General features: G+C 47.5%; 1 protein-coding gene across 1 annotated transcript in view; it reads right to left on the bottom strand.

Annotated features, from left to right (window-relative positions):
* LOC135829113 (serine/threonine-protein phosphatase 6 regulatory ankyrin repeat subunit A-like) overlaps positions 1-26,712 on the bottom strand; it is a 209,565-nt gene that overhangs the window by 7,340 nt on the left and 175,513 nt on the right. Inside the window, exon 7 of the mRNA XM_065341520.1 lies at positions 5,456-5,554. Within this exon, the coding sequence (XP_065197592.1) occupies positions 5,456-5,554 (99 nt within the window). The remainder of the gene's footprint in view (positions 1-5,455; positions 5,555-26,712) is intronic.

The raw sequence follows: 26,712 nt of genomic DNA, 5'->3' as shown, positions 1-26,712 counted from the left end.
ATAGCGCGGGTCTTTTCCTTGTCTTTCTTCCAGCCGTACCTTTTTTCCCACGTAGCCTCAGAATTTGATCTCGGTCTCGGCGAATGCAAGCTTCTTGGCTGACAGGGTGATACTGTAGCGGGCCTGGAGGCAAAACAACCTAACAACTCGAAACTAACTTTATTAACAATTCTCTCTCTCTAGAACGGCAAATCTGCCTCTAGCAGTAAAACTCTGAACTCATTGTGAAAGAAAAATTAAACGCAATTAATTTTATGGAAAATAATCACAAAGAGCTACGTACTGTCATGCGACCGTTGTATGGTGGAACGAACGTCGTATTCAACAGTACGCTGAGCGTATAAGCGTATATCTGCTGGTTGAATTCGTCGCCAGCAGAAATCAGACCTTGTGGGTTCGGCAGGTACTGATATCTGCCCCAATGTGTGATGAATGTAGTCAAGCTTCTGGACTCGTCGTCCAAGGGACCTGCCAGTAGCAGTGGCGAGTATCCAGCTTGGTAAAATACTGAGCGTTAACAAGATTGGAGATGACATCGCGAGGTGCGCGCATGGGATGCGCGGGCCGGGCGACTTGCTTGTAAAGCTTAGTGAAATCCACCGTCATCCGGACTTCGGTAGTGGTTTTCTTTACTGCTATGAAGATGGGGTGACACCGTGGGCTCTGAGAGCGGTGCGATGATGCCATCTGCGACCATCTGGTCCAGCTGGAGCTTAACCTGGTCATGATAGGCGTAAGGTAACCAACAGGCATTGTTCAACTTGAACGGCTGGGCATCAGGCGCGAGTTGGATGTGCATCGGCTGACCGTCCATGGTGTTACGGAATCTCAGCCATTCCGTTCCCCGGGACGCAGGACACAAAGGACAAGACTTGTTTGTTACATTATGAAATTCACAAGACGGAAAAGCCAACTGCTCTGACAGAGACGAACAAGAAGACTGACAAAAGGACTCTCGACTACAAAATCGCGCATGCTCATATCACACATGCACGCGACTAGACGAGACAGTTTGGGGAATGCCATCACACAGGAAAACAACACATCATTTCACAACAATGGGTCGGAGCATGTCCTCTGCAAACACGTCAGCGAACTCGTCGAGGAGGTCCTGGCGGATACACACAGGTGTAGGGCTTCTGTGCTCTGCAGAACGGGATGTCCCTTTTGTCACTGAAGCGATCTGTGGCCAGTTAGGCGGCAAGAAACCTAACGCCTTTAGCGATGAGCACGATAGCAATGCGCTACTGAGTTCGTCGTACACATGTAGACAAGTGGTGTGCGTGACATCACGAGTGACAACCGTGGCGGGAACAGTTCCCAAGCTGGTCAATGGCTGACCGTTCACGGCAACAACATGGCTGGCGTCAGGTTCCGGATCAACGACACTACCACCAAGTCTATGGAGATGACTAGCACCAATAGCATCAACATCCGAGCCAGAATCTGGCAACCACTCTAACGTGCACGACCGGTCGTTGTCATCAAGATGTGTTGACAGCATCACTTTGTCACCAGCCTGCACTGCGTGAATGGTGAACCATGTGATGGTCTTGCGGCACATTGTCGTAAAGTGGTCCATGCCCTTGCATTTACGGCACTCTTTGCCCTTGGCAGGACACATTGACTTGGTGTGCTGAGATCGTCCGCACTGCGGGCACTTCGCCGGCTTGTCAGCTGGAGCAGATTTCGGCTTACTCGCCAAAGCGGATTTGCTGCGTTGGCACGAGAACCTTTTCAATTACGGATGCAGGTACCATGCTGTCTCTGGTCTGCTGTGCGGCTTCCTCAGGCCTGCAAATCTTTGCCGCGGTTTCCAGGGTGAGGGACGGAGCTGCCAGGAGCTTGTGGCATGTGTCATCGTTGGCTATTCCAACTAAGATGCGGTCCCTCATCATGTCGTCCGTCACCTTGCAGAGGCTCTGGGGGCAAGTACTACACAACTGAGGTGTACATGTGCTGCACAGCTCCATGTCAGGAAAATCGCACTGCGCAAACAGTTCTCTCATCGCTGTGAAGAATGAGTCAAACGACTCATTCCGCTGCTTCTTCCTGTTGTAAAAAGCAATCTGATCAAGAAGTGGGTTTTGCTGCCGTCGGATATACACTTTCACGGCTATGATGATCGTCGGAGCATCGGCATTGTGGGAGACGACAATCACATCTTCGAGCTAGAAACGCCAAATGCCCGCATCAAACGCCTGACGAAGAGCTGAAACCCGAGTCTCACGGCTTTGGCTGGTGAGCTGCTGAGACACAGCATAGTCGTTCCAAGCCTCCTCCCATGCCTTGAAATCGGCCATGGTTGCAGTGTTGAGCAACACTGGTCGCTCGACAGAAATTGGTTTCTGATTGTCAGATGTCGAGGTGCTGCGTGGTCCCTGGTTGTCGCGCGCTGCATTTTGAACCAGTATGGTGAGGCGAGTCTCGCATGCCTCGGCCGCTTTCATCTGCTGCTGCATCAAGGCGAGCAGGGATGCAATTTCTGCACTGATCGAGGAAATTCCAGGTTCCGCCATCAAGACAATTCTACAAATTCTACAACTACAAGAAACCTATGCTACACGATCGATCGTTTGAAATAAAAAGGCTACAGAATTCAGGGACAACTACAGGCTGTCAAATATTCCGTACTCAGGTTACTAGTAGTTAACTGCGCCATGTTAGGTTCGGTAGACAAAAGATAAGTAGTTTATTAGTTGGAATACACAAAGTAGAAAACCTGAGAAGATTCAATCTGTAAGCGACAGAGAAAACTCCCAAAGAAAAGCGTGAGTGCATACACAGTAGTGCTAAAGTTGTACTACATTACGTCATAACATAACACCAGTGTTGTACTATACTTGCACATCAGACCAAGTTCAGTGTGCTGAACAGTACATATTTTTTGGAATTCCTTATTCTCACGATTGCACCATCGCCAAAAAGAGATACGTTTATGAGAAGGTGAGATGCTGTGGGTGGGGCTGTGGGTTATGCAGTTGGAAAGTGATTTACATCACTTTGAATTTTACAAGTATGGGAGAGGGTGAGCACTGCAGGAGCAGATTGCGTTGATCAGCAGTGAGCAGATTACTTGTTTGAAAGCAGGTCGGGAGGAGACATCACGAATGCTAGCAGGAGGGCATTGTAGTATTCTAGGGACTTTTACAGTGGGGAGTCCTTACAGCGATCGGTTCTGGTGGGTGGGAGGTGCCATGTGTGTGTGTGTCGAAGGCTATACTGGGCCGTAACTTGAGCAGGGGTGTTGAGCATGTGTATGTGTTGTGGGGTATATTGGTATTCTATGGAGTGTGCAAGAAGGGTGAGCTTCACTTTGCGGCGAGAGAACATTGTCGGCCATTTGAGCCGATGGAGCAGTGTAGAATGATTCAGACCAGTGTAGAGGGGGAGACGGAGGCAAATTCTGGCCGCCTTGCGCTGGATTCGCTCAAGACGGTCAAGGGCTGTGATTGAGAGCGGGGTGACAGCAATGCATGCATAATCAATTATAGGCATGACATTATGTTTTGTAAATGAGAGAGAGAGTGTGATTTAGAGTGTAGAGTTGATCTGAGCCTAAAGAGAATATTAAAAGATTTTACGGCTTTCTTCAGAACAAAGTCAAGGTGGGCTGACCATTTTAGGTCATGGCGATAGATGATGCCGAGGTGGCGATGTTGCAGGACATTTCTAAGATGTGCATTGTTGCGCTCTATGTGTGGGAGGTAGCGAGGGGGGCGATTTCCGTTGTAGAAGGTGAAGACTACCGTTTTTACAGTGTTCATTAGCAGGTGCCAGCGCACCAACCATCCAGCGGCGGGGGACACGCTGCTCTGCAGTTGCAGTTCGCAGTGTGCAGCAGAGGCGCTGGAGCAGACGAGGGCTGTGTCGTCAGCAAACTGGCTGCACTTGGTGCTGGCGTTCTCGCAAGCGGCAGGCAGGTTAATGGTGTACACCAGAAACAGCACTGGTCCCAGGACTGAGCCCTGAGGCACTCCGGCCGGGATGGGGAGGAAGGCTGATGTTGTGCTTTCAACTCGCACTCGCTGCCTACGCCCAATCAAGTACGCTGAGAAGCATCGCAGTGCTGCTTCCTGGATACCGTAGTGCTTGAGTTTGGACATGAGGCCCTGATGCCATACTCGGTCAAAGACTTTGATCAGGTCAAAAAGCAAGCTTTAATTTGTGCTATGACCAAATCAGGCTACGGGCATCCAGAGGTCTTTGCAAAATCTCAGTGCTCTACTATAAAATTTGAGGGAATTGCATTGCGATGAGTATTTCGCTAGCAATTGACATGACCATTGCGCGTACGCTTGCTTTGCCCACTGTACATTTACGTTGATGCTTGTCATGTCTCCAGGAAATGTATTCCTTAAGGATAGAGCCTTTCAGAAAGCTCAAGATTGTGAAAATCGACCAACAAATAAGTAGTGGAGTCATTCAACTTATCGCGGGAGAAGTATGTGCAAGAATGCCGATTTCGCATTTTCTGACATCAGTTCTAGTCCTTACAGATTGGGAAGAGAAAAGGTGGCTACGATGGCCCTCCTCATGGCACAAAGCTCTGCGCTGTGCGTGCCACCAAATTTGACAAGTGGACTGCTGAGCGCGACAAGGACCTTTCAACATGGAGTATGAGAGATGCAAAGATGAACGCGCAGGAGTGAAGTGGTTAGGTGCAAGGTTTGTGTGCGGTTGGCAGAGAAAATTAATTTTGTTCGTTCAAAAGCTTCCCGGAGTCTTTTATCGTTGGGTCGAGAATTTTAAAACGGGTTGTCTTTCAAAGATTTCTGTGGAAAAATGGTATGTCCGGGAAGTGTCAGCACATTACGTCAGAATGACCCTGATTTCTTATCAAATGTCCTGGAACACCAAACGTGCCCATGCGCTTAGTTACAAGCCTGGGGAGGGGGGGCACAATTCAATAGAGGGCTATATATTTTTCCATGTGCTCTTAGAGACTGAGGTACTCTTTAACATAGAGCACTATTCAACATAGAGCACTATTCAACATAGGGCACTATTCAACATAGAGCACTATTCAACATAGAGCACTATTCAACATAGAGCACTATTCAACATAGAGCACTATTCAACATAGGGCACTATTCAACATAGAGCACTATTCAACATAGAGCACTATTCAACATAGAGCACTATTCAACATAGAGCACTATTCAACATGGACAACTATTCAACATAGAGCACTATTCAACATAGAGCACTATTCAACATAGAGCACTATTCAACATAGAGCACTATTCAACATAGGGCACTATTCAATATAGAGCACTATTCAACATAGAGCACTATTCAACATAGAGCACTATTCAACATAGAGCACTATTCAACATAGAGCACTATTCAACATAGAGCACTATTCAAGAGAGGGCTCTAATCGCGAAAGTACGGTAATCCTTCTTTTCTGCTCCTACACAAACAAGCATGCACCAGGGATATCCTGACTTACCGAAGTTTTCGCTTCCAATGGGTGTCCAGCATTAAGTAGATATTCTAGTACGGACACATGACCTCCTTCTGCTGCACAGTGGAGTGGTGTCCAACCATTCTAGAAGTAGCATCGTTAATGAATACAAACCATGGACACACAAACACACACACATACACATACATACAAACACACACACACACACACACACACACACACACACATACACATACATACATACACACACACACACACACACACACACACATACATACATACATACATGCGCTGATGAGTTCAAAAAGAACGAAACAGCATGCTGTCCGCAGATTGAGTATTTCGCTCCTGCTCTTGTAGCAGTTGAGCACTCTTGCGTGGGGTAGTGCCTTTGCTGTTTGCGTTATGCAGAGCTCACTGACTTGTCAGTTTGAGCACTCTGGCAAGGTACGTTCGGGCCTGATTGGAAATTTTTATTTCCATTGCTATCAGGTTCGGCCTCATTTTCTCTGTGCTGCGCTGATGAGTTCAAAAAGAACGAAACAGCATGCTGTCCGCAGATTGAGTACATACATACATACATACATACATACACATGCACATATACACGCTTGTGCGCGAATGTGCATGTGAACACATGCACATTCGCGTACACACACACACACACACACACACACACACATACAAACACACACACACATTAAGTTAATAAAGGCAACACCGGCACTGGCATATCGATGAAGAGTTCATTTGGAATTGATGCCTTCTACTTGGCATCTGTGATTGGTTTTCAATTAATTTGGTTATAGCCTTTGCGCAGTGTAAGCTCCATAGCTGGTTCAGGCAGGTCAGCAACCCTGTGGGGTTGGGGGGGGGGGGCAGGGGGGGGGGCAGGGGGGGGGCAGGGGGGGGGGGGCAGGGGGGGAGGAGGCGGGTTACTTAGACCCATTTGAAAAAAAAGAATTAACGAGAGAGCTTGGAAGCTCAGGACCCTACGTTTTGAGTTTTTCCCTAACTCATCATGCATGTTATTAGAACTAATGGAAATGTCTTTTTTCCATTGATTGGCTACATCATTGTATTGCAAAAATGTTCCAATCAGTTTCTATATGAGTTGCAGAATTTATTGGGTTGTATAGAACATGCATGATGAGCTAGGCAAGAAAGCATAACGTAGGGCCCTGAGCGAAAGAAATAAAATTTCTCTTTGCATTCGAGGGTAATACGACACCGCGTACCACCTTGATGACCTAGGCCAAAAAAGCATAGGGTTGTTATAAATTTTCCATTTCTCCTTTTTTTTTAAGACATAACCTAGGATTCGAACATGCACTATCGCCCTGCATGCATTCCCCGATACACTTCGCATACATACTCATTCTTCCAAGTTGCTTCAGGTCATGATCTTGCATTTGAAAGCACTATTTGAATATTGTGGCCGGCTGTCTTTGATGGTACGGTACGTTACAGGTACGAGATAGGGCCAGGCATCTTTAACGTTTGCAGTTCTTCGACAACAGCTCTCCCCTTCATCTCTGGTGCGGGTGTAGTCTAGTGAATCCGTACATGCGTTATAATAAATATACCAATCCCTTTGTCTGGGTTCGTGAAAAAAGCCAAGCATGCAAGTCAGCTCGGGTGAAGTGTATAGTTTTGTATCTAGTTGGTATGTGGCAGCTCGTGGGACAGAGAGACCTTTGCTCCCCGAGCTTGTGTATGTAAATAGTGTTTTACGTCGACCATGATGGCTACAATGCCCGACCATGCCAAAACGAACTGATCGGCTACATCATTGTATTGCAAAGTGTTTCCATCTGTTCGAATAACATGCATGATGAGCTAGGCCAAAAACATAGCGTAGGCCCTGAGCGAAATAAATAAACTTTCTCTTTGTATTCGAGGGTAATACGACGCCGTCTACCACCTTGATGACCTAGGCAAAAAAGGAAAGACACTTGCGTTCCAACTAAGCTTCTTTTTTTTCAAGACATACCTAGGACCTAGGATTCGCACCCGCACTATCGCCAGGAAATCGAGTTTGGCCCGACACGGGCGCGCTTCGATGAAAAACGCGGTGACCACGGCAGCGTGGAGCTCGAGTGTCATCACTATACGCCCGTGGCGATGGAGCGGACGTTGCGGAGTGGACCTGTAGATCAGCTAGCTGGTCCGAAATTTTGCTCAACAACAATAGTATGAGCGGGTCGGTGGAGCTCGAAGTCGGACTCGGAGCTACTTGGCCACGGAGGCACTGGATGTAGAAGTCGGATCCTCGAGTTGACCTGCGGAGTGTGCCTTAGGCATTGAGGCGGTCAGGGCAGAGCAGGCTGGTGTGGGAACCGGAAGGCTGCGGCGATTCTCGACCTCCTAGATCATTGTAACTTCGTACGCCCGTCAAACTGCGACATCGAGGACTGGAGGTAGGGATCTCAGCGCGTGAACTGTGCAGCCAATCTGCGCAGGTGAGGTTTTCGATCCCAAACGCGTCCAGTGCAGAAACCGTGGAAAAGAACATTTTTTCGAAATAAATCAAGTTGAAGAAGACAGTAGAAATGGCTGAATGTCGTCCAGGAAAACACGTTCTACGGCAATCTACAAGTATCTCCCAGACACTCTCTCAGAGGAACTATGGAGGGTCAAAGAGCACATGATTTCAATCTTGGACGCAGCATGAACACCTCCCATACTGAGCGCGATGTCTTCTCTCTGAGTGATAATGGCGGCAATCTTCAAGATGGTTGATGCACTGAAAATCGAAGTTTGGACAATGTAACCAGTGAAAACGTCTGAATTATTTGACTGAATCAACTCTGAAGTGGGTTCCTGCCGCATGGCAAATTATAAGGAAAATCGACCGGGGCGATATCGCCTTGGCCACCCTGTCCGTCGGCGGGAATCGCAAAGTACGATCGAATGACGATAAAGATTAGGATTCCGCTAGTATCCACTGCTTCCGCTAATGTCGAAAATTGACCGTCGCCATTTTCTGCTGTGTCCGCGAGCTGCACTCAAAACTCGATGACGCAATGTATGCGCAAACACCCGACGCACTGCACGCACTGAGATCCCTACTGCAGGGCTGGATATCCTGATGTGCAGGCGCAGATCACTATTGACCTGGCCGTCAATTAACTGGTTGAGCGTCAGGCGATCTAAGGGCGGATTCTGTTGTCCTGGAAAGGCACGTGCCGCAAGGCGCTGAAGAGCTGCAGCGAACTCGGCCTGGGACTCAGTAGATCGTTTCATGCGAGCTCGAAATTCGGCCTCTAGGAGGCGACTTTGCTATGGCGGTTCGAACCGTAGCCGTAATTCGGTGCACATTTCTACATACTGTAGTGTCGCGTATAAAAGCATGACCTGTATAGAAGCATGACTCGAATAGAAGCCGACCTTTCGAAGCCTGTTGTGACACAGAAGCACGATTTGAAAAGAAGGCGATATCTGCAAGATACGAGTACAAGTATGTGTGTGGCAGTATGCACGGCACAGTGTAGACTGATGATGTTGACGTAGAAGCATGTTTTGAATAGAAGCATAACTAAGTTACTTAAATAGAAGCATGGTTCGAACCCCGGCTTATACGGCCGTAAGCACCTTTTAGTTTGTTTGTTTGTATACTTTATTTGAATTCGCAAATCCAAACGAGCACAAATGATCAATTACAAGGCAGCGAATATGTTATTATCACCTGCTTTTATACGCGACATCACGGTACGTATACTGCGGGTGCGCCGCTAGAATGGTCCGATGCATTGTAAATGCACTTTCCTTGAAACAACAAGGCAAAAACTGCAGCCTTTCCGTGTCTTGGTAGTCATTTACCATGCACGCTGCGTCGAACCTGGCGATGAAGCAGTGCCAATCGTCTTGGCTGGAACCCCCGAATGTTGGCGGTACAACTACTGGCCGAGTGCATGTCGAGGAGCTGGAGCCTGGCCCGGAGCCAGAGCTTGTGCAGCGGGAGCGGCAGCAGCAGCTTGAGGATCCTGTGCCATTTTCAGTCTCGTGTATACTTGGTCCGCCCAGTTAAAATTGGCGCTTATCTTCACACTTGTCTCAGGAAAGAAATACTAATATTTGAAGCAAGCTACGATCACAAAGCACTATATACATGATTATTTACATGTCAGTAAGCAACTCAGTCGAAAATTCAAGCAAGTTACACTAGTGATGAAACGATCTCACCGGATACTCGTTAGCTCGCTCGCCAGAAACTCGGCTCGTTTGTGCGGCCAGCTCGTTTGCACTATCGAACACCGTACACTGCATTCCGTACACATGGCAGTACATGTCGACCGGGAGTCGTAAAATATTTTTATGACTCCCTGGTCGATCGAGAGTCCAGTCCCGCGCAAAGTGAAAATCACTCGCAGTTACAGTGACTGTATGCCTGCATGACACTTGAGTTGACAATAGTCGTTGCACTTGCAGCTTTGGTGGACTCTACTGATGTCTTGTTCCGCATCTGCTGACCTGTCGCAGGATATGCTTCGGTCACCTCTCCATTCGAGTGAAAGTAAATAATTACGCTCAGTCGTTTGGAAGTTTTCTCCCGCGATGCAGCGAAGACCAGGGCTACTTGAAATCTTTGCAAAACGGTCTATTCTTACAAAGGCTACTCGACGACGGCGCTGAAAAGACATCTCGACACCAAACAGCAGTCCGAAGTGAAGCAGCAGCAACCCCAAATGCCGGCGGTGATAATTTGAACCAGCTGAAAAAATCGAACTTAGAAAAAAATTGTTCAAAAAATCATATTTGCCACATCAATGAAACTCGTTAGCTCGCTTGATAGCTTGCTCGTTAGTGGAACTGATCGCTCGTTTGTTATAGATACGCTCGTTTCAACACTAAGTTACACATCCTCCTCGCCACTATCGTCGCTGGAGGAAGAGCTCAAAACGTACGATCCGGACAGCTGCTGCACAGGTCGTTTCATAGCTTGTTCCACTTCTCCTCGTCTGGAATCACGCTCAAAGGCAGTGCGTGCCTGTCACCTTCCCATCAGAAGCTGAGTGAGACTGCCCGCATGTTGACTGTAAGTGTTATCCCCGTTCGTCGCAATAATGCGACTTTGTTTGAGACAAAAAGGCAACGCCATATCAGTGTCCTTTTTTCAAATCACCTCTTGCGCTTGTCGGACTTGCTGATCAGCACCCGTACTCACGCGAGTCGCTGGTACTTGTACATGCAGCGCAGTGATAGCTTCCGCTTGATGTAGCACCTGTGCGTACTGCACCTACAACGCCGTGCACCAGGCTTTTCGGCTAGTTTCCTGAAAGTCCTTTGCACGAGTGTTTCTCTCAGGACTTGGTGTTTCCTTTGATTAGCTCCTTTGCCCTGTCCTCTGTGAGCTTCAAAGTGTGTCCGCCGGATTGGTCTCACTTACTGGAGACATCGACATGAGCTGCAGTTTCTTCGTCAGCGATTTGCTGGTGATAGCCCTTCACTAGGCGCTGTACTGTGCAAGCACTGAAATTCAAGCTCTCGAAGCGCTTTTTCAGCTTTTCTATACCTCCCCGGAGTAGACAATCCTTGCCATCAGACAGCTGGAAGTAGACAGAAACTGTATTCTCCATCGCTCTGAAATGCGAACATCCTGACCTATTTTACGGACTCGAGCGGAGGTTGCAGTGTTTTCTTGCGCTGACGGAAGTGTTCGTCGGCGGCAGCTCCGTCAAAAAGACTCAAACGAACTGATCGCAACTTCTGTGATGGTTTGTGCTGCCATGTCGTCGGATGCAATGGTCAATGGTCATGTTCGGATGGTGAATCGGTGGTTCCATGCCGTATGGCACAGGCAGAACACCAAAAAACCAAGTGAGAAGATAAGCGCCAATTTTAACTGGGCGGACCAAGTATAAGGATAACAATCAAACAAGTCGGACTTCGCAAGCAATACGGGACGCGTTTGAGGACTAAGCCTACGCTATAGCAACAGCTCAAGTACGGCGAGCAGTGCAAGAAAAACTGGCAACAAAAGCTAGCTTAGAGGACAAGACTACGAATAGATCCAACAAAGCAAGCCTAGGAAATAATAACACTATTAACATTGTAAATTGGCACGGAACAAAGTTACTCAGCTTGAGTTGAGACGAGAACGGCAACGGCAACGGCAACGTTCACTGCATTGAGAGAGTCGGAAATAACGTGGCGTGGTTCCGGAAATACTGCGACTGACGAACGCAGAGCTAACACCGCTTCCACCAAATGTTCATGTAATACGCGACTGAGTGACAAGGCAAAACTGGTTCAGTCTCTCCAACTCAAAACACATGCAGTAGTTTTAGGGAATATTATTGCACGAAAAGACAAACAAAGGTAGCACAGAACTTATAGTATACTGAAAGACTCAAGTGAAGGTAGTACTACAGAAACAACGGAAGTAAAGGCTCTGCAACAACTGAGATGGGGAACTGACAGACGGATCTATATACGGTACGAGATTGCCAATTACAGCTCCGAGCTCTAGCTAGCGATCTCTAAATGAAAGCAAGGGTCCTGATGGTGCCAGCAATGAATAGTGCAAAACATAGTAATACATAGTGATGTGTGTAGGAGAATATCCGTCTACTACTACAGATGTCTAGAGATATTGCATACCCTGCGAAGTGCACAGCAAGATTCCAGCAGCACTAGTGACATTGTGGCTGCTGCAGCTACAGGTTGAGCAAGCAAGAAGACTGCTGCAGTTTGCTAAGATTGTGTTCGCAACATCAGGAGGCACAGCGCGAAGCAGCGCAATCGAAGGGTACTGACTTTGATGGCAGACAGAACCAGACTGACCGGCACAGTGAAAACCAGCCAGTGTGTTTCTATTGTGACGAACCAGGTCATATGAAGCACAACTGTCCTGAGCGGAAAGCTTGGTTGGAATGCAAGGCAGGGACTGCTAACACGGTTGCTCTGTACCAGCACCCAGGGTGCCCAGACCAGAGGACAAATCATGTTTGTGTACTGTAACAGAAGCGACACAGGCGTCCCTGCCACGTGTATATCTCGATGTCAGACCAGATGGCAAGGAATGTGACCGTTGGGCCTGAGGTCGTTCTGCAATTGATACGTGTGCTAGCTACACGATGGTGACGTGTGCTAGCTACACGATGGGGACTGCGTCATTCCTACAGAGTTCAGATATTTCGTATGGGACCGGCCGACAGAGATCAGCGGTAACCATGGATGGCAACCCTGTATCTACTCGTCCCTGGCGTTTCCCCAAGGACGACTATACTCGTCCAAACGCGCACTGTGGGCGTATTGGGCATAGATCACTGTACAAATCTTCGTATCTCCGTTGTTCTTTCTTTGATTTTCATAAATGATATCTTGTTGGAAAGGTAAGGAAAATACCTTTCCAGCGGGGTGTCATTTGTGGCAGCGTGATGCAAAAAATAACCAAGCGACGAAGATAGGAACGCGATAGCATACTTCTGAACTACTTTTTGGAAATGTCCGAGTAGAGCTCGCGTGCCCACGGGGTTTCCCCATGATTCATAGCAGTGCGGCCCGCGGCGTAATGGGTACCAAGATGACCGTTTGAGCTTCAGCAGCACGAGGAACTTTGAATCGTTCTTTTGTGTTGAGTAAAAGTTGAGAACCGAAGGAAATTGTTACTGTGGGTGGTGTATCTCGTTCAGGCGCAATAGAGCTGCACTCAAGGGACTTGGAGGCGCTTCTGTTGCTTCTGCTTAGTGTCTAGCCTTTATATTTGGATGGAGTGTGTCTCATGCTTTTCAGGGAGCTCAAGATCATGAACTTCCATCCCTGGTTAGTGAATTATGAAATTTTGAAATTGACCATCCGTGGTTGCGTGCATTGCTGTGCGAGTGCCTGGGAAATCAGAAAACCCAGCTGGGTTTCAAAGGGTTAAGATCCTAGGTGGAGCGGACATCCATCTCCAATGTATAGATGGACCTGTGTCTCTTCCACGCGTGCATGTGAAGGCAAGTGTTGTCGGATCACTAGCAGCTGTTGGCACATACAAACATCTCGGCGCAGGCGTGAATGCTGGCATCGGAGGTGTCAGCATAGGCTAGGATGAAGCAAGTGAGTTCAACTCTGCTACGTTTGGACCGGGAACAGCAGCTTCTGGCATCACAGCAACAACCGTGTGTTCCGGCGAACACCCCGTATGTCATGTGACCGTTGAGAAGGATGATATAGGGATAATAGAGAGGTTCCGCATAACGTAATTACGTTAGTAAAAAACGTAGTCGATGTACGGAAAGTCTCTACGTAAACTGCATGCGCAACTGGGTTCCGCCATACGGAGTTTTCAAATCACGTAGCTGCCCTTGGCAACTCCGAACGCGGCAGTGCACGACCAGATCGACCTGGAGAGAGAGTCATAAATTTGTACCCTAATCCACTTACGGACCAGCTACGTTATCAGAGCCCTATCTACGTACTCTCCGTAGACAACTTTCCGTAAGTGGAGTGCAAACTCGCGAATTCACGGTTTTTTCCCGCCCACTAACGTAAAGTAGCTCAACTTTACGTAGTGCGGAACCTCTCTAATGCTTGAAGCCGACAACTGTCTAATCCGTTGCGAAGAAGATAATTTGATGCTGAGTGCGGTCCTTGCGTACCATCGATGTACTGTAGGGCAGTGTCAGGGTATCAATGTTTCAGCTGGAGACATTTTCTCGGCAGTGAGTCTTGTCTTAGTTGTTACGGCAATGTCTACATTCCAATGACGGAGGCATGCTGTAGCTCGCGTAACTTTGACTGGGGACCAAATGCATTGGTCAGAGAGATTGATAAACTTGACATATTTGCTTGTATATACGTGTGGCTTAGTAGCGCTTGCTTCCTGGAAGAAGAATTAGAGGTGGCAGAGGGGGAATGCGAGACAGGGCATCCATGGCTGTCACCGGTTCTCGGTTGGTTGCGCTCATGTGTAGATCATCTGGAGATTGTTGTCGGACAGGTGCTGATATTTTTCAAAATTTCACTGGCGTGAGTAAACTGGTTGCGGCCAACATCCCTTGGAATTGACCAGCGCAGCCGTTTTCGTGTTGTCAAGTCAAGAGCATGGGATGTGTCTAGTAACAGCTAACTCCGCTGGTAACGATTACTGATGTAGAGCATGCTACCATCTACTCAATCCAGTCTTCCTTTCAGTCTAAGTCTGTGCTCACTACTTCCTCCGGAAACAAAGACTTTGTGACTTTTTCACTAATTTCCACTGATGTTCTGTTGCTCTCTCATTGCCACTGTCGGCTTGAAACACCAACAGATGACATTTCAGAATTTTAGGAAGGTATGGCTCGCGTTCTGCAAAGCTGACAATCATCGCAAGACAAGGGTGTTGTGATGGAAATCAATCGATGCGAAGATGTGTTGCAATTTTTTCCACCAGGCACATTGAAGGTGCTAAGAAAGGCACTGCACTCACTGCTCATCAATGCCATTTTTTGTTCAGATTGAGGAGAGCAGGACAATGCCACAAGGAGCAAGAAGAGTGTCAAAGGGATAGCAGCTTGCGTTTAGAAATCTGCATCCACCCCAAAAGCACCAGTCAAAGTGTGAGCAGGTCGCCAAGATGTCAGATTCTAAAACGGAAAGACTTTACACTCGTCAATTCGTGCAGCGGAAGCAACACCAAAAAGTTCAAAAAAGAAGTCGTGGTTCAGCCACTGAGGAGCCCAACTCTCAAAGTGGATGATCTCGCCTTTCTCAGCAACCTCCACTCCGATGTCTCCTTGATTGCGAAGGAGAACAGGTGAGATCTGCTAGGAGCAGTCATGGAAAAAATGCAAAATGTTTGGCTCTGCTTGAAGGCATCGTTGCGGGGCAGTCTCGACAGCGGAGGCGATAATCAGTACCAGCGCCGCCGCTGTCTCCACTTAGTTGGTAGGGAAGGCACTGGTGTAAATCATGTGCTAGTAACAATGAAGGCGATCAAGGATGCGGAGAAGTTGCTCTGTGGCATGCAAGATTGCATCGATCCACCTGTCACTTTGGTTGGTTCAAGCTGTTATGAATCGAGCAACGACGACTCAAACTGAGACTCTTTCCCCAAAAATCTATTTGTCTATATTGTACACATGTCATTTGAATACTGCGAAGTGTTTCTCTTCTAATAGAACACTTTTTGAGCACAGTAACGCCTTGAAAAGCCATAAGAAAAAGTCGGGAACTTTTTGGTTTCCAGAGCAAGTCGTCGTGTGAATCACTGCGTGCAATCTAACATCTGAAACAAAGGGTATCTTATTATTATCCTCTGCAAAAATCTCCAACATTTGGAAGAGCGTTCACCTATTCTCTGCCAAAAGCAGCAGAAACGCGTCCTCAAAAATATGTCCTGTTTACTGTGACACCTTGGAAAATATCCTGGATCTCTTCGGACACGTTCGTTGCAGACCTTTCTAGAAGAGACAGAAGTATAAAAGATTACTACCTCAGTAATGATAAGGCCAGGGATCTGCGAAAAGCACCCATAGGTGCTATTTTGCCGAAAAAAGTTTTTGGCGAGAAGTCATTCCTTGACCAATGCCCAGCCAGATGATGAAGTTTTATAATCAAGATCATCCATTTATAAGAGTTATAGCACAAGCCTTTTTTTACGTAGAAATGCAGAAAATGGTGAAAATAAGTGTTTGATCTGACAATGGATACACCTTGATATGCAGAAAGATAGAATATTTTGCACAGTAATTCAGTGGTATATGTACAGTGCTGACAACTGAAATCCGACCCCCTGGGCGGCACGCCGCGCCGCCCAGGTGGTCGGATTTCAGTTGTCAGCACTGTAGTTGTTACATGACCAGTCTTATCTTTAACCAACCATGCTACAATGCTACAATGCTACAATGCTACAATGCTACAATGCTACAATGCTACCATGCTACAATGCTACAATGCTACAATGCTACAATGCTACAATGCTACAATGCTACAATGCTACAATGCTACAATGCTACAATGCTGCAATGCTACAATGCTACAATGCTACAGTGCTACAATGCTACAATGCTACAATGCTACAATGCTACCATGCTACAATGCTACAATGCTACAATGCTACAATGCTACAATGCTACAATGCTACAATGCTACAATGCTACAATGCTACAGTGCTACAATGCTACAATGCTACAATGCTACAATGCTGCAATGCTACAATGCTACAATGCTACAATGCTACAATGCTGCAATGCTACAATGCTACAATGCTACAATGCTGCAATGCTGCAATGCTGCAATGCTACCATGCTACAATGCTACCATGCTACAATGCTACAATGCTACAATGCTACAATGCTACCATGCTACAATGCTACAATGCTACAATGCTACAATGCTACAATGCTACAATGCTACAATGCTACAATGCTACAATGCTGCAATGCTGCAATGCTGCAATGCTACCATGCTACAATGCTACCATGCTACAATGCTACAATGCTACAATGCTACAATGCTACAATGCTACAATGCTACAATGCTACAATGCTACAATGCTACAATGCTACAATGCTACCATGCTACAATGCTACCATGCTACAATGCTACAATGCTACAATGCTACAATGCTACAATGCTACCATGCTACAATGCTACCATGCTACAATGCTGCAATGCTACAATGCTGCAATGCTACAATGCTACAATGCTCCAATGCTCCAATGCTACAATGCTACAATGCTACAATGCTGCAATGCTACAATGCTACAATGCTACAATGCTACAATGCTACAATGCTACAATGCTACAATGCTACAATGCTACAATGCTACAATGCTACAATGCTACAATGCTACAATGCTACAATGCTACAATGCTACAATGCTACAATGCTACAGTGCTACAATGCTACAATGCTACAATGCTACAATGCTACAATGCTACAATGCTACAATGCTACAATGCTACAGTGCTACAATGCTACAATGCTACAATGCTACAATGCTACAGCTGTGTCAATGGCACAAAAGCAAGGAGTTATAAGAACAGTCTCAGAACGGAGCAAAGGCAAAACCAGTTGCCAGAAGCGTAAAGAGCACACAGCCTAGCGAAAGCCTGAAACGCCAGCAAAGAGCCAAAACCCAATCCACGCATGACGTCACCTGCGCATGCGTGGGGCACACATAATAACACACGTGTACGTGAACGCAGTACACGTGACATCACCCTTTCTTTGAAATAAGAGAGTGTCCGAGCAAATCCATTCATGTGTACGGCCGCATAACAAGAGTCAAATGAAATAGGTCCAGATAATAAGAACTGCCTTGAGCGTATGTAATACAGCTCGCACATAGATAATGAAAGGACTCGTAAACATCCACTACTGAACAATCAGGAGTCCATGATGAGACTCTTAGGGACCCGGACCACTCTTCCAAATCGCGTTGTCTGGATGTCAGTGCGGGCGCGTTGGGACTGTGGCGACCGTTGCACCAACACGGGGATCTTGGATGTTGTGCGTTGCACCAACACCGGGATCTGGATGGTGTGGTCTTGGGGACAGGTGTTGACGGTCCAGGTAGCTTCGGGCTCGGTGATGGGGAGGATGCCTGGTCTGGTCCCTCAATTGCAGTTGTCGGTGCGGGTCGGATAAACTGTCGATTCCGCTGCAGGACTCTTCCATTGCAGGAGACTTCATAACTGCGGCTCGACGTCTTGTCGGTGATTACTACAGGCTGCCATTGTCTCGACTTGCCGTCGATCGGTTGAATAAAAACCTTTGCGCCAGAAATGAGTGACGGAAGGTCTTTCCTTCGGTGGTCGAGGTTCTCAGCTGCCTTCTGTCTTCTGGTCTCCTTCTTCTGAATGTCGGCTGATGTATCTGCAGCGGGCTTGAGGCGATCATTCAGGGTTGGCAACACAGTTCTGGTTCGGCGACCAAATAGCCGTTGCACGGGACTGATCCTGAGACTTTCAGTGGGTGTGTTGCGGACATTCAATAACCCGAGGTATGGGTCAGACTTCTCTTCGTTGCACTTATTCATGAACTTCTTTGCGTCCTTCACAACGGCCTCAGCAGCACCATTCGATTTGCTGTTGCCTGGGCTGCTGCGCTCATTCGAGAATTCCCACTTCGCGGCGAAGGCGCTAAATTCCCAGCATGAGAACTGGGAACCATTGGCGGAGACGACTACAGCACGGATGCCATGCGTCGCGAAGTGATACTTGATCTTCCTGATGCAAGTGCTGGCCAGGGTATCAGGAAGGAAATCAACCTCGTAGAAGTTGCTCAGGTAGTCAACCCTAACTAAGTAGTTTCTTGACTTGATGGTGAAGATTTCGATCCCTACATTATGCCACAGGCGATCTGGCACTGGGTGTAGGAAGAGTGTCTTGGGCTGCTGCTTGCTGGTATGACGAGCACAGGTTTCGCAGTTTTCGACGAACAGACGAATCTCACTCGACATTCCAGGCTAATAAACGAGGTCACGGTCTCTCTGTATGCGGGAGTTTACTGCCATGTGACCGGCGTTTGGTTTGATTTTTACGGCATTGCGCATGGACAGTGGAATGACGATGCGCTCGCCACGGAGCAGAAGGCCGTCTTGTTCTGTGATTTCATCTCGGTAGCTGAAGTAAGGCCGTATTTCTGGGCGTATTAGATGGGGAGTGTCTGGCCACCCTGACATGACCTGGTGCATTAGCTTGGTGAGACTCGGGTCTTGCTGTGTAGCGAGGCGAATCTCATTGAGCTGCCGCTCACTCACAGGGCAATGCTGAAGATTGTTGACAGACACCTGCTCATCCTTGCTATCACCGGGAAGTGGAGCTCTGGACAGTGTGTCAGCAATGTGCAGTTTGCTGACTGGTTGGTAGGAGAGCTTTATGTCGTACGGCTGGACGCGCAATAGCATGGACTGCAGCTGCTTCGGCGCTTTGCTTAGCAACTTCTGTGAGATGGATACTAACGGCTTATGGTCAGTGATGACATCAATGGTATGCGCACCATACGTGTAGTGGTGAAACTTCTCCAAACCGAACACGATGGCTAACATTTCTTTTTCTGTCTGTGCATAATTGCGCTTGGCAAGCTTCAACGACCGACCAGCGAAAGCAATGGGACGTTCATCTTGCATGAGGACCGAGCCCAGGCCATATTCACTGGCGTCGTTCTACAATATAATCTTTAATGTTCGGGTCGAAGAATGCCAAACCTGGTGTGGTGGACAACATCTGCTGGATTGTCTTGAACGCGCATTGCTGCGTGTCAGACCACACGCATGACACGTCCTTCTGCAGTAGGTTCCGGGGTAGCTGCATGACATCAGTGAAGTTCGGAATGAAACAAGAGAGGTAGTTCACCTTGTCGATGAACCTTCGTAGTTCAGTGAAGTTGGTTGCAGCTGCCAAGTCGTTGATGGCCTTGACGTTCTCAGTGTCGACTTCCAAACTATCCTTGGTGATGCAGTGTCCCAGGAAGCTGAATCTGGATATACCGGTTTCACTTGCTACTGTTGAGGCGGATTCCGATGCTATCACATCGCTGCAGGAACTTGGCTAAGTTGGCGTCGTGCTCAGCCTGATCTCAACCATGTATTACAATGTTGTCCGCGATAACGATGATGCCATGGAGGTCTCCAAGCACACCTTGCAAATGTTTTTGAATTATCTCGGATGAGACGTTAGCAACGAACGGTAATCGGAGGAAACGGTATCGACCAAAGCATGTTTGGACCGTCGTCAACAGGCTAGATTCCTCGAATAGCTCTACGTGCCAATAGCCTGATGCCAGGTCCGCCTTACTGAACACCCTCGCTTCCCTCAGCTCATGCAGTTTGTCGTCGATAACCGGCATGGTGTAGTGTTCGCGCTGTAGGGCTTTATTTAGTTCCTTTGGGTTGATGCAGACTCGTAGGGCTCCAGACTTTTTCTTTGCCACAACTATCTGGCAGACCCAAGGTGAGTGCTGGTCGGCGGCCTGTATAACCTTGAGGTTTACAAGGCGGGTCAGTTCCTCCTTAAGCGTTGGGAGGACAGCTACAGGCACACGTCAGTTGGGCATGATAACGGGCTTGACAGTCTCGTCGCACTTCAAAGTCTGTTTGCCAGGCTGGCTTCCAAGCTTGTTGTCGCCGAAAACGTCTTTGTAGTCCTCAGTCCAATCCTTGATTAGCGCAACGTGGTCGAACTGGTCATCATTGGCTGTGATGAGGCCCATCGGCTCACATGTCTCCAGTGACAGTAGGGGAGTACATGTTGTATCGCTGAAGATCACTAGCTCGACGTCATACTGCTTGTTGTTGCGAGGATTCTTCAGGGTCTTTCGGCACGCATCCACGGGCTTGACGTCAGCCTAGTCCCACGTCCTCAGCCACGGTATGGCCTGATTGCTGCTTGGCCAACATACGTCTGTGGTATCATATTCCTAGAAGCTCCGGTGTCAAGTTGAAACACAACTTCTTGACCATCCACTAGCATTCTCGTCTTCACCTCCTTCTTCATGCAGCTATGGAGCGCATCCAACCAATCATCATTATCACTGCTAGGCCATACACCTGGCGCGTTTGTTGGACTCGCTTGCCTTTCTGGCTGGTTGGGTGATACGAGGTCTTGGGTTTGCCCTGCTGACAGACTGACTGAAAATGATTCTGCTTCCCGCACTGCTTGCAGGTCTTGGCAAATGCAGGACATTTCCACGGTGGATGACAGTGTCCACAATACCTACGGCTCTTGGACGCCACGTGGTTAACAGCGCGCGTGTCTGTCTGATCACCCTTGATGGAGAGGTGCTGTTCCGACGACTTCTCGGATGCTTTACTGGCGTCGACTGCGCGTTGCAGTGTCAGACCAGGCTCTTTCAGTAGCGCAGACTGGACTGACACTCTAGTGACTAAGCTGGCTCTTGGCTGGGGATGTTGAGCACGAAACGCTCGAAGGTCTTGTTTACCGCCCCAACGGCGTAGCCATCGAACTGGGCAATAATCTCGGCCACGGTACAATTACTCTCCGGCGTAGAAAACTCAAAACCGTTGAAGATTTTCAGAGCGTCGTCGTCAATCAAGCTAAGAAACATGGCTACCTAAAAAACACTCTTGGCGATTGGTAAAATAGTTGAGGATGACGTGGTTCAATCATCATTGTTTGCACAGCCTCCAGTTGTCAGCACTGTTTCCTGTCACGCAGAAACGAAATTTGGCTGGGAATGGCGGGCTGTTTCCGGCACTTGCACCCCCACTACTGCTGCCGCTAGAGTGACTACTACTACTACTGCTGCTGCCGCTAGAGGAGCCAGCAGAACTGCTGCTGATAGAGGAGCCAGCAGAACTGCTGTCGATAGAGGAGCCAGCAGAACTGCTGCTGATAGAGTGACTTCTACTACCACGGCCGCCGCTGCTGCCGCTACTACTGCCACTAGAGGAGGGCGCAGGGGCTCAACTGTTCGAGCTAGACATTGTTGACTGGCGCACCTCCGCGGAAATAAATAGAATGTTATACTGCAAGCACACAATGTAGCTACGGAAATACTAACTTGCTAGAGCGGAGTTCGGTATCCAGCTGCCACCATGTTACGTGACCAGTCTTATCTATAACCAACAATGCTACAATGCTACAGCCGTGTGAATGGCACAATAGCAGGGAGTGGCAAGAACAGTCTCAGAAAGGAGCAAAGGCAAAACCAATTGCCAGAGGTGTAAAGAGCAGACAGCCTAGCGAAAGTCTGAAACGCCAGCAAAAAGCCAAAACCCAATCCACGCATGTCGTCACCTGCACATGCGTGGGGACACATAATAACACATGTGTACGTGAACGCAGTACACGCGACACTAGGCATGTTCAGAATACATAAATTATGGTGACAATGGCTTGCTGTGGTGCTACGTAAGTGATCACTCTGCTCTCCTGGTGGCAGTGGTAGAGAATTTGTTGTTATAGGTACTTTGTCTGTTGACGTTGTCGCAATATTTGGACTCCGTTATGCGTACACTACTGTACATTTATGACTGTATGCGTTGCATGCTGTATGTACGAATACTACAGATGTAAGATCCCAGCAGATCAAAGCAATGGCAGATAGTGTGAGATATTGCATACGATCACCAGACAGCCTCGTTCTCTAGCTCTTTCTCTCTCTCACTCTCTCTCTCTCTCTCTCTCTCTCTCTCTCTCTCTCTATCTCTCTCTCTCTCTCTCTCTCTCTCTCTCTCTCTCTCTCTCTCTCTCTCTCTCTACCTCTCTCTCTTTTGATCTTTCTTTCTCCATTTTTGATTATCACCAACTCCTCTCTCGCATTTACCTGAGTTTACAGTCTTCTCCTTGTACCTTCTTGCTTCCCCGCACTATCTCTTTTCGCCGTAAACTGGCTACGTTGCTGGCGATCCGCCATGGCAACGCTCGTACCTTGATTTGCTGGCCGCATGCTTAACTGCTTTGTTCTTTGAGTTTTCTCCATCGAGACAAGAGAGAAATATTTTCTTACAATAATGAATCTTTGAGTCTGATTCTACTTGATCCGACTTATTAAAATGTGTGTTTCGCTTCGAACGTCAACCAAACAAATTTAAATAATCTCAGGACGGAATAAACTTTACAGCTACCTAACACTATCCTTCAGTTGTCAATTTGTGATGTTGAAGAAGAAATGGCTCCAACTCCAACGGAAGCAGCGGCTCGGTATCCCAGTCAACTCGAGAATTTTGCGTCCAAATTTTGTTGTCAGAGGACTCCTGTTGCTTCTCGCACAACACAGAGAAGGCCTGGTGCTGAAATCAACACCCCGCTGCGATGAGGGATTGTCACGAAGTACCAGAACCTCCCGGGCGATCGTTCTTGAGTGCCTCCTGGCGGATTGAAATCGCTGCAATTGCTGTTTCCTTGGCAGAATTTCAGCAAACACGTCATCCATTTTCTTTCCCTTGTCATTTAATCACTGTCACTCACATACAAATACCGTCATAAAATATAAAAACATAAGATTTTCTTAATAATGCAATGAATATAACTAAATGCGCACTCATATCACAACCATGGGGGCGAATCATGTATTCCAGAACGTTTTCTTGTCACAATTATCAATGGAATTCGTGACTAAAGAGAATGATGAAACTACAATAGAATTTATACACTTGGAGCGGAACAGCGAGGATACAAGCATAGTAAGAAAAATAGCACAAACCTAGGAACAATTTGCACAGGTAATAAACTATAGGTGAGGTGAGAAATGATAGGAAATTCAGCAAGTGCAGTGTGACAATGGACATGCATGTGCAAGTGTGTGTGAGTGCGAATTTACTGGAATAGCGTAAGTGCGGTGACATTTTCTTTTCGTTTACAAAGATTTGGATCACCTATAGTTTATTACCTGTGCAAATTGTTCCGAGGTTTGTGCTATTTTTCTTACTATGCTTGTATCCTCGCTGTTCCACTCCAAGTGTATAAATTCTACTTCCTCCGCGTCATCGAAATTGTCGCAGTTTGACTTTTGATATAAAGCGGGGTATTTACTCACCAGCACTCGTACCAGAGGCAAGGAATCGGACATAGGTGATAATCATCAGTATAGGGTGACGGCAAAGTTCTATTTTCTGTTGTTGGAAGCTGGAAATTTTGAACTAGACGCAATTTCTTCGCTGATGTCGCTGCGATGGTAATTTCGACTCCCTGAGATCAGTCAGGCGTTACAGCCTGCACATTTCTCGTGCTTATGGCCATTCACTCAAGCCTCATTACAGTTTTACCTTAGCTGGGGTGAGAATGACTTCGTGGAACAAGAGGCAGCGCTTGGAGAAACATCGAGGGGTCAGCAAACTAAATGCCTGCAACAGCGATAAAATTTGTCGCTCTGGCTGAGACACTCAGTACATGATTGTACCTGCAAGAGCCGTGTAGACTCTACAACTAGTGCTAGTGATGCACGCGCAGGTGCCTACCATGGTATACCAGTGGCTGAGTCACTCAGTACACGATTTTAACTGCAAGAGCCGTGTAGTGCTAGTGTCGTGATGCACGCGCAGGTGCCGTACCATGGCCAGTGATGCTGAAAAACAGGGCACGCTGGACGTGATAGTACACTTACCTGCATGATCTGTGACCACACAGCTAAAATAAATGGGTATGCCATGGCTAAAAAAGGTTCATTTCAAGATCGAGGTGATTCCGCCGACGGTAATCAACCGACCTCGCAACGATCGTGTATTCTTACTAGGCTTCGTTGGTGGTGAAGTAGAAATCATCCAGAGCTAGCAGACGACAAGCATAGCAGCTCTTGTCCTGTGGAGGAAGTCAAAGCATTTGAGATGAGGCGCGACCAACTTTCAACCTCCTTGAAATATTTCGGAACGATATTTTTGCCTCCATTGACATCAGCGACGACGAGGACTTCATCTCTGCATGAAAACTCTCAGTCCAACAGTCCTGGAACGTTACTCTAGTCTTCAGACTATCATACTGTGTAATAAGTTTTGAATGGCTTAGCTTATGGAGTTGTCAGTAACAAGTGACAAGTCACTAGTCAAACTGCGACAATTTCGATGACGCGGAGGAAGTATTGTAGTTTCATCATTCTCTTTAGTCACGAATTCCATTGATAATTGTGACAAGAAAACGTTCTGGAATACATGATTCGTCCGCATGGTTGTGATATGAGTGCGCATTTAGTTATATTCATTGCATTATTAAGATTATTGTCTCCACGTCGCCTTTTTACATAAGATTTTCTCATCGTTTTTTATTTCTTGTTTTTCATTAGCTTTAGCATGTTCATTCACATTCTTCATCATTTGTGAGAACTAGACCTGGTCTAGTAAAAAGGCATTCTACTGCCTGTAATTCTGGTGAAGTTAAATAAAGTAACAACAACAACAACAACATCCAGAAACTCGTGCAGGAAGCACCAGCATCGCTCCGTCCAGTTTGCTAATCTCTCTCGCAGTTGTTCACGATGTGGCGGCCGACGAATCGAGATCACAGAAGTGATCGTCGAGAAGCTGATCGAAATAAATAACCGGCCTTGAGGTCGACTTTCAAGCGACAACCTGGCTGGAAAACTGTAGCGCAGAAAGGGTGAATTATCCGGCGGATACCGTGCGGAGTCCTCGGAGCCGCGATCGCGATGCGTCAAAAGATCGCCAGTCTCCAGGGCCAGTGGATTCGTGAAACAGGCAGCTCGCAGGGAAGAGCACGCATGATCTGACTGCATGACATGTCGACACAGATCAGACTCATGATCAGTAGACCTACTCGCGCGGTACACGGTGGTCAGAAGTGATTTTTTATGCGTGGTGGTTTACTTGTTCGCCTCATTTGAAGGTGTCGTGGGAGCTTCAGGCGAAAACACCTACAGCCACCATTCTGGTAGTCGTACTGCACGAGGAGGAGGCGAAGTCGATCGTCTAAATCGTGGCTATGGAGTGAAAAAATCAAAGAGGCGCAGTGTAGCTTGGAGGAGATGGAATAATGTCGACGTTTTGCAGGTTGACGCTCTTGCAGATGCGCCCTGAGACACCAGCAGCGATGAAAACTAGAAGGTCAGGCCAAAAAGCGCACATTTTAATAAGTCGGACCAAGTATAAATTGTAAATTGGTCCTTCGAGCCTCTCAGACGATGGCTGACGCTGTAACTCGCCGAGGCGAAGGCGAAGGCAACCTTCACGAACCTTCGCCGCAGACTACTCTCGCCATCGACGAACCAGATGTAGATAAAGACAAGGTCAAGCACAGTCTTGTTTTACTTGAGAACGGCCTGAACGCTGTGATGGAGATCATCACTGAGTTATCCAGTGCATGTAGTAGTACCAGTCAGGACAATGTGTTGCTTGATAGTCTCTGCAAGGATGCTGATGATCTGGAAAAGCAGTATACGGATGCTGTCACTCTTGCGAGTACAGTTTTGGCTAGCATGAGCCTTTACAATAGGACGTGCACCAGCGAGGCGACGGGTGTACGGTACTCACGTAACCCTGATTGAGTATGAGAGCATTTGGAGTCTGTGTCTGTGGCGAGGACACTGCATACTGCACAGGATCAGTTGCAGTTACGAATACAACAGGAATCCACACACATGCAGAGTAGCACCACATGTAGTGCGAGTGACAGTGTGTCTTTGGGTGCACCTACAGCTGCTCTGTCCCGTAGATCTAGTATGCAGGGCCAGGCCACCCCGTCATACGAGTACCATGAGTACGTTGTTGACCAAGGTCCGCCCGACATACATGTCAACGGGGACCCATATGCGGCGCTCCCAGAGGACCTCGAGGTCAAGCCTCCACGTGGGCTGATGGCCACAGCTACAGAGATCCTTTCGAATCCAAGTAACATCGCCGGCTCAACCGCCGAGCATGGAGTTTTCGAATTCCCTGACACAGCAGTCATATGCA

Source organism: Sycon ciliatum, chromosome 13 (genome assembly GCF_964019385.1).
Source record: "Sycon ciliatum chromosome 13, ocSycCili1.1, whole genome shotgun sequence".
Lineage (NCBI taxonomy): Eukaryota > Metazoa > Porifera > Calcarea > Leucosolenida > Sycettidae > Sycon > Sycon ciliatum.
Note: the sequence above shows the minus strand (reverse complement) of the source record. Positions and strands in the feature narration are given on the sequence as shown.